The sequence below is a fragment of the Cantharellus anzutake genome, assembly GCF_015039405.1.
Source record: "Cantharellus anzutake strain C23 chromosome Unknown EI90scaffold_151, whole genome shotgun sequence".
NCBI lineage: Eukaryota > Fungi > Basidiomycota > Agaricomycetes > Cantharellales > Hydnaceae > Cantharellus > Cantharellus anzutake.
The window spans coordinates 1-9,306 of record NW_024067101.1 but is presented as its reverse complement, the minus strand read 5'-3'; the positions used below and the strand labels follow the sequence as shown (position 1 = coordinate 9,306).

Genomic DNA, 9,306 nt, shown 5'->3' with positions numbered 1-9,306 from the left:
TGTTGAGGTTGGGGTCGGACCCGGAATGTTCCGGAGTCGGACCGAAGGTGGTGTTGGAGCCGGAGGTGGGATAACCCCCCAGGAGTCGGCAAGGAGAAGGTGACAGAAGGGAAGTAGGGCTCCGGAAGTCAGGTTCGGAGTTCCGGGAGCCCGGAGCAGAGGTCAGGATTGTATGGATATGACACAGGTTCTGCAACCCAACCTCCCTCCTTGGGAGGGAGAAGTGACCCAGGTCGCCCCAGGATGCCTGGCCACATACCTGCAGGCCCAAATTCCCATGGTCACCCATTACCGTGCGCTGGTCAACCAACCCACTTGTCCCAACAACTCCCACTACTGGTACACTCACCTGAGCACCAAGTCACCGATAGCCACCAACTGGATGGCTCCTTTTGGGAGTCCCAGTATTACATGCTACTGGTACGCTCCATTGAGTGCCAAGTAACCGATAGTCCAACATCAGGCCACTCCCTCAGGGAGTGTCAACTGCCCTCACTACCAGTACGCTCACCTGAGTGCCAAGTACCCATTAGCTTATTCCTGGGTCGCTCTCTCAAAGAGCATCAACTACCCCCACTACTGGTATGCTCCCTGGAGCACCAAGTCACTGTTAGCATTCCCTACCTTGGATACTCTCCCACTCTCCCTCCAACTGCTACGCTGCCACCTCTGCCTGTGAGCAGAACGGCTCAGGTTGGGTTCCCTGGAACCCATTCCTGTAACAATCCTCTCCAACACCCCCGATGGTCACCACCCCCTCAATTCAATATATTACCTACACCTCCCTGAGTATGGAGCCCCAAAGGCCTCCAGACAGCTCTGACGTCCGCAACTGCACCCCCACTCCCGCCAGGCACTCAGTCACCTGCCCTGCAAGTCTACCTTCAGGCTGATCCCTCCTTTCTGTTCTTGGGTTATAGCCTGTCACTCTGCTAAACCTGTAACCTGACTCGTTGGTAATATTCAGTTGGCTAACCTATAACTCTGTTAGCTCCACTCCACTTGGTCCCACCATTCACAGGCCCACCCTCTATGTAACTATATATACATAACTTGTAGATAGGTTAACCCTAGTGATAAAATCAACTAGAGTTTCCCCTCTTCTAGAATTCCTGCCAGTTAGTAAGTTAGGGCACAGATGTGTAACTAGGCACAGTGCTCCTGGGATAAGTCACTGAGGCCGAAGCCCTCTGCCATGGGGACATTGTCTTTGTCCCAGATCTGGTCTCTGACAATGACCTTAGCTGCATGTATATAAACACAGCCAATGGAACCAGAGAAGCAGCCTTCTTCTCACCTTTCCTGCATTAGGCAAGTACCCCAGTGTAGTTTAGCTTTCCTTTTAATGACTACCCACCTTTCCCACATTAGTCTAAGTGGCCAGGGACTGCTGTCCCATATTGGGCCCATCAGCATGCATGCCCACTACCCCATGAAGGCCTCAGTGCCAGGTGCTACACCTGGGCCCCCTCAACCCCAGATGCATCCCTGACAGATTTCCCCTCTGAATACACGAACCACATGCTTGCCAAAGTCAAGCATGACCTTATAGGTGTTCAGCCGGGGAGCACCTAAGATAGCATCATATCTTTCAATGTTAACTGCATCAAAATAATGTTTTCCAACCCAAAACATTTAGATCAGTGTTTGTCCCATCATAAATACAGGAACGACTCCCTTTTGTACCCATCTGGAGAACCAGTGGGTTAGGAAGTTCTAGTAGGGGGATATGACATGCCCAGACAAAGTCTGGGGAAATTGCATCAGTTTCTGCCAGCCTAGTCAGCCATCTAATGACAGCCTATAGAGGGGGGGCTGTTTGGCCTTCAAATGGGCCTAATAGGGGGTATTTACTAGTGGATGTCCTGGACATCCTGGTGAAGAAAGAAAAGGCCTGATCCATTCACCAGGATGTCCCCAGGATGTCCTAGGATGTCCTGGGATGATTCTATAATTCGATCAAATTTGTATTATTCAGGGTAGACATTCAAAACATAATGCCACAATTGAATCTGATTTCCCATGACAATCCTCAGGCTGCTCAACTGTCTGTGCACAATGCTGGCCACTGTCTGAAGGGGTGTCAGCACTGTTTCCCATGGTTTCAATGCACTTTACACAGATGGATAGCCCCTTTGAATAGCTTCCAGAATATATATTTGGAGACTGAATTGACCAATAAATCATTGAGAAAAACACAAAATACTTTTTTGGACACAAGTCTTTGGGTTAGTGTGGCTGTCCACCTCATGGCTGTGCACAGTGCTGGCCACTGTCTGGAGGAGTCTCCAGACTGTTTCCCACGGTGTCAACACACTTTGCATAGTTGGATAGTGTCACAGCCATGCATTCCGGCCCATTAGCTGCCCACCCCAATGCCACCCAAGCCCGTTCCCGCTGTGTGAGCCCCAACCTCATCCCTACCCTCCTTGAGGACTCCCTGCTCACCCCCCTGCTTGCCCCTAGGCTCCCCTGCACTTGGCCAACTCCCCCACAGCCACACCGACCTCCCTGCCCTGAGTCTGCTATCATTCCCACACCTAGCATGACTCCGTGACATTGCCTACTCCACCCACTTGGCCCTCACTGGGCTACTCCAGCCCAACTCCGAGTCCGGTGCCACTACCATTGCCATCACTGCTATTGCATCCCTACACTCCTTCACTTATTTATCTGTTATTGTTTGTTTTGACCCATGTCATTACTGGCCGCTGAAGGAGAGAACAAAGGAAAGTCAGTTGGGAGGTTCAAACAAGACCACCACCAAGCTGTTCCCTGGTTCTTTAGTTAGGATGGGGGAGTGTACTAGTGTTATTTATTGTAAATATAGTACCAATCCGAGTGTTTTGGCTAATTCTATTTTTATGGGTTAGTTTTAAAGTTCCTGGGAATTGACTTACAGATAAACCGAGCCCTGCGGAGCTGTTTCTTTATTGAAATTTATTAATTTGTCTAGGTGTAATTCTGTGTAGCGTTGTTTAATTTGGATTCAAACTTGAATTTAATCTTCTACTTGGTGAAGTTTCAAAGATTCTATTCAGTTAATGAATTTGGATGGTGTCTGGAGTGTCCCTTGAGTTCGTTTTATTTTTGTCTTATTTTATCGCTTGTTTTAACAGTAGCAAAATAACTGTTTTGTGTTTACACTTTGAAATCTGGAGTGTTAACCAGCTCTCCTGTTGAAATATCTACTTAATATTTCTCTCCTTAATTGCTGCCTTTTACTACAGTGGCAATCTTAACTGTATATCACTTTTTCGCACTGGAGTGACAACCAGAAATGCTTGAGAAAAATAATACTCTATTTTCTTACTTCTCTAAGGGGGGCGAAAAGTCGCAGAAAGGGTCTCCCTTTTATACTCCTTGGGTCGCCTTCCTTTTTCACGCTCTACCTTCTATTTACAGGATTTATTTACAGTGTATTTTTCTCAAACTGAATAAAAATGAAATTTTCATGCTATAGTTCTACTGTGCTTTTGCTGCGCTGAACTGCAGTTCTACTGCGGTCAGACTGCGCCTAGAATTCTTATTGTCCTCCCTCGCCTAAGCTATTTTAATGGTTAATTAGAACTTGGCTGTGCTGCATTTGCCGCAGTTACCTATTTCAAATTCTATATATATACCATTAAATTTGCTATGACTCGATGACTCTGAATTCAAACTTCGCATTACTATGCGTACGGCTGTGCTGAGACCTTCAGCTGATTTATTCCATTTTTATTTAGTGACATTTAGTTAAAATGAGACTGAAATGGTAAATGAGTGAATTATTCAGGTTTGAAACTGAAAGAAAAAGTTGCTAGTAGTCAAGAATTACTCAAACGAATGTGTTATAGCTCTCCACCTCATTAGAATATCGTTCCCTAAAATTCCCGCCATGGTCCATCGTAGTTTAGTGGTTTTCGTGAATTTTGTTCATATTCTCTGATTTCCTTTTGTATTATCACATCCTAATCCTCCATATGTATCGTTGGTTGTTATAGTAGGTTGTCCTTGAAGATATCATATTTTTATCTATTTTATTTAGGACTCTGGACCTCTTGAAGCTGTTTTCCCGCGCATTTTCAGGTTTCTAACTTCATGTCCTTGTATCTCATTCATTTCTGGATGTTTTCTCACGTTCTTAGTATCATAAATTTTCATTTATTCCCACCTTTCCAATGGTACTAATATTGTGTCCTATTTCCTGGTATTCGTTGAGTTAGCAAAGATTCGCGTGCACATTCGGTAATCACGTGCGTCGTTCGTATGCGGGAGCCGTTTTCGTTTATTTGTTTGGGATTTATGATATGCGCGGGTGTTTATTTCTTTCATATGGGCTTCTGTGATTTATTTCAGATTTTTCCCTCATGATCTAAGGTTGTTTTGCACTTTCCGTGCTTTGTTTTGACCGGGCTCTTCCTTATTTGGACGGAAATTGGTCTTCGCGATCTGCCGAAGTGCGGATCTCGGTTCCGACGGCCGGTTCCCTGCGCATCGCCACCCTCACGTGTCATTACACATGATGTGGATTCCTATATTCCCGTCATGGGTATAACTTCACAACGGCTGGACCGTTTGGGCTGAGAATTTGCATAACTATAGTTTCCTATTTTTCATAATTTCCGTGTAAATTTCGTTGTATGTTTTGATTATGGATCCTACGCAATCATCGTCTTGTCCCTGAGCTCGGACTTTTGATGTCGCTATTCCCGTTATTGGATTTCTCATTAACGCATGATCCTTTTATTATGAAAATTTGGGAGGATTAAGAGTAGATCCTTTCCTTTCTAATGGGCTATCAAGCTTGTCTCGGTCGTTACTAGTTAATCTTCGCGCTTGCTTTTTAGACATTGTCCTCGTTTTGCAGGAGTTTTAGTCATATCTCCGTCGTTTATGGGTAGTTTCCCCTGTAATTACTCTCATTGGTTCCGTTTGGGTGACATCTACATTTCCTATTATAAACACGACTTTGACTTTTGCATTAGTTCCTGAGGAATCTTTGTTCCGTGGTACTTCCATCCTTGCTATGTGTGCGGACGTGGGAAAGTAGTTTCCGTGGAGGTTCTCTGATTATTTTTATAGTCAAATCTTGGTCGATTGTCCTAATTCTTGGTTTAATATTTGCTATAAATTCCCCCGAGAATTCCGTCTCGTTGATGGTAAGCTTGAAGTATTTTTGTTATTTTTCTTTCTTTCGATTTATCGTGTATAGTCATAATAATTCATAAAAATTCGTAAAATTCGTTAAAATTCAGGTCCTTCTATGTTCTCATATCTACTTGTCGTATGAGGTTTTGTGATTTATCTGGCATATTTCCATAATGGGTTTCCATAGTGTGGCCGTTATTTCTCCTACAGCGCAGCGCTCCACCCGAGTCGCTGAAGCTAAAGTCCCACCCCTCCGACCTTATGAGCCTGGACGACTTCGTGCACCTTGCGGATCATCTGGATACGCATCTGACACACATGAGAATTTCCATTTCAAAATTCAAATATTATCAAATTCTCTCGGATATAAGACAGAAAACCCGTTGTCTGAGGGGTTGTGTCACGCAGTTCTGGCCTCGGCCTGTTGGCTGTCATGCATCACTCAAGCTTGCTGGTCGGATGTCCGGTGCCATGCTCCAAACTGGATGATGCATGACCGGTTGTTGGTCGTGCCAGTGCAGTATACTTGTTTTGCAGGTTGGGGATAGTGCATAAATTTGCACTCCTGCCCAATATTTGCGATAAATAAGACTGCAAGGGTCTCTGCTGCCTGTTCCAATTTCATTTTCCCTTCCCACATTACCACATGAACAAAACTCCATCAGGCTTGACCACATAGATGTGTTGCCAACAAACACTCACTGATTTCAGGAATTCGTCCCTTGTCCTTGTTGTAAAGTCAAATTTTCTGCCCGGTATTATGGATGGATTTGTGCTTGCCAGCCATATTGCAGCTTGTGCTGAGGAAACTATCACATACAACAACACCCCTATATTTCTCATTGGTTGCTACAGGCTGTTCTCGATATGCAAGCATCCTACTGGTGACAGTGGGATTCATCCTAACTCTACTATGGTAGTACATGAAGGACAATTCTCAGAAGCCGTAGAGGATGATGTGGAGGTGATGTGGAGGTGATGTTGGAGGAGGTTTATGAACATCTCGACACCGGAACCCTGCCTGACAGCCTTGCCGACGTGAATGGTGGCCTTCAGTTGATGCCGACAATGCAGAATCCATTGGAGAATTCACTGTGGCAGTTGGGTCTGAAGTTGGTAGTGGTGAGTTGGGATGGGGTAAGCGGCTTAAACAGGCGAGACAGACACGCTTTTAACGATGCAGTTGGAAAATTTGAATTGAAAGCTTGCACAGCCACTGGATTCTACTCAAAGTGCGTGACGCCGGACATTGGGCCGGCAGGCCTGTGTGACGCGTGACCGGTTGTTGGTCATGCCGAGGCTGGAAGATGCTATTTGGATCTGATGTCCCAACGGGGACCATGCGTTTCCCACGGTGCTTTCCCACGAAAAAATTCTAACTTCCCCCCGTGAACTCTGTGAGTCTGTCTTGTTGTCCCCATTGATGGTGGCTTTCCCTACTCTATACACCGTGTGCACAAGAAGGAACTCTGGAAACACAAGCTCGGCCAATCACCTGGCCTCCTACGCGCTTTTTGTGGTCGACCCTCAAAGCAGGCGGATACTAAGCTCTCATTATGGAGGAGGACATTGACTAGTGAGTTCGCGTCTTACGCGTTTAGCGATCTGTGCTTGAGTGACACGACAAAGCGAGGAAATTCGCCGAAAGAATATCGCAGAGAATGAAGCACTCTTGGCGTCCCTGGACCTGAAAGATGCTTCTCATTCCCTTGGGATGTTGCCCGTTAAGTCTGCAAAGAGCAGGACTTCAGAGAAGATCGATCGGGCTCGTCCAGTCCGGCCTCGGAAGGTAGAGAAAGCGAAAAAGGAGAACACATCTGTTCCCCGAAGGCAGTCCTCCAGACTTGCCCATCTGCACGCAAGCCCGGATGATACTCCCATACAATGGCTGGTCAGTGTCGTCGTACGCTCGCGACTTACTCGAATGACCGCGTCAAGCGCGTGTATCTCTCAACGTCGCTTGTCTTTTTTGTAGGAAAAGCTGGAAACAAAGAGGAAACGCGAAGAAGAGGAGAGACTTGCCGTGCTAGAGCTCGAACGCGTAGCGAGGCGTCCGCGCCATGGAAATCTGTCTCTGGATGATCTTGTCGGCGACGAGGACGATACAAAGGAATCAATCTCATCATTAAGGGATACTCTCGAAACTGCCTGCAATGACGTGCATTCTGTCGAAACACGACTACGGAACTCTCGCAATATTGCGGAGAAGTCTCAGCTACGGGGCAGCGATCCTGATATCAATGATCTTAGGAAAAGACTTGGCCGCATGGTCGTGCGATCGCGAGCCAAGGTTTCGAGGGAGAGAATTTATTCCATGGCTTACCACCCAGAGAAAACGAAAGATCTCATTTTTGTTGGGGATAAGCATGGCCAGTTTGGTATTTGGGATGCGCTGGCGCCATCCGAAGAGAACGAAGAGGATAAATATGACGATACGCGAGAAGGAGGAAGATATTGGCGTTTACAGCCTCATTGGCCAAGATCGCCAAAAACCTCGATATCTTGCATCAAATTCAGCCCGACCGATGCACATAGTGTGAGTTAAAAGCGCATGTGGATGGGAATCGCTCGGCTTATTCAGTTACATAGGTTTTTACGACATCCTATGATTCCACGCTGCGTGTGACCTCCTTTACATCTGGGCAATCTACTGAGCTCTTTTCTCTTGCCTCAACTTCGACACTTCTCACATCCTTTGATATCGCGCCACGTGGGAATGAAATATGGATTTCCGACGCTGATGGCGGACTAAGCTTTTTGGACCTCCGGGAAGGCAGCCGATCACGGAGACAAGTGAACGCTAAATTGAAGATTGGTTGTGTCAGCATCAATCCTGCTGCTGGAAGGAGTCATTTTATATGCACCGCGAGCAACGATCTTTCTCTGAAGTAAGCGTCAGCAATGCTACTAGTGCTGTGGACCTCAACTTGCCCCTCTAATGGCAGAATATGGGACGTTCGAAAGCTTATGTTAATCGAAACCGGAGCACTTGTTGAGGGTGATGATGACGGCCCCAGCTCGCTTAAAGTGAAACCGCCTCCCGTCCTAGAAGCAGATCACGAAGCCGTCACAGATTTCCTTTCATCAAAACCTGGTCGGGGCTGTATACTCGGGCAATTTGAGCATAAATACAGTGTCAGCTCAGCTTTTTGGGACCCTCGAGGGAGGAAAATAGTGACAACGTGTTATGATGATAATTTGAGAAGTTAGTCGCATTCATATCTGGAGCCACCACTTCTCACTGACCGGCGCGGAATAAGTTTGGAATCTAGATGCTTGGCTCTCATCGGGAGAGAAATTAAAGTTTCCCCGACCAATCCAAAAAGCACATAACTGTCAAACTGGACGTTGGTTGACGGTGCTGAAAGCTCAGTGGAGTCAGAATCCCAATGAACCATCCCACTTCACTGTTAGTTCATACAATATCCCCGGAATGACTGATGTCGAACGTTTTCTAGGTCGGATCGATGGATCAGTCATTGGATGTCATTGCGTACAACGGAGAGGAGATTGTGAGGCTCGCGGATCGCTCAAAGTGATGATGTGGTCTCTGAGTGTGTGGTACTCCAACTAATTGTGATTTCTTAGGGTGACGGCTGTACAGGCCGTGACGGCCTCCCATCCCTGCATCGCTGAGCGAGCAGTCAGCGGAAACGCGAGTGGTCGATGCATTTTGTGGGGTCCGCCCGAAGATTAGCAATCGCGAGTGCCCTCTTCTTGACGCAAATCTGGTCGTTCATCTACCTGTTGAATTGTATGGATTATAATGTTGGATTACTGTGTCGAATCGACACATTTGGGTTTCACAACATCTTTGGCAACTGAAACAATTGGCAGGAGCAGGTCGGCACGACAGATGCCCGTTAGTCTTACACCTTGGGGACTCTGGTTTATTATGATGGGGGGAGGTCAGTAGCGTTCAGTGAAGCGAAAATATGTTCTTATAGTTTTGAGGGCATTTGCTCATTCGGAAAACAAGCGAGGTGTGTGATGTAAATGGTGAGGACGTGGTGTTATCAGTGGTCTGACGAGCTTCTGAGCACGATATCACTGTTCGTTGAATGCTGGTCCAGCGCTTTTTGACCAAGTGACTTTGATCTGTAAATGATTAAGTGCGTTGTCTCGCGTTTTGTGTTGTGGCGGAGTTGGCCGAAATTGTGTCCGTCGTGTCCAAGA

The 9,306-nt window shown here is 46.5% G+C and overlaps 1 protein-coding gene across 1 annotated transcript; it reads left to right on the top strand.

Moving 5' to 3' along the window:
• The first annotated feature begins 7,379 nt into the window (after nucleotides 1–7,379).
• EI90DRAFT_3090342 (WD40-repeat-containing domain protein) lies at nucleotides 7,380–9,214 on the top strand. Its single transcript, XM_039062327.1, has 6 exons — nucleotides 7,380–7,666; nucleotides 7,720–8,018; nucleotides 8,076–8,335; nucleotides 8,391–8,539; nucleotides 8,589–8,665; nucleotides 8,719–9,214. The coding sequence occupies exons 1-6, from the start codon at nucleotides 7,397–7,399 to the stop codon at nucleotides 8,825–8,827; spliced, it is 1,164 nt and encodes a 387-aa protein (XP_038908578.1). The 5' UTR covers nucleotides 7,380–7,396; the 3' UTR covers nucleotides 8,828–9,214.
• The last annotated feature ends 92 nt before the right edge of the window (nucleotides 9,215–9,306 follow it).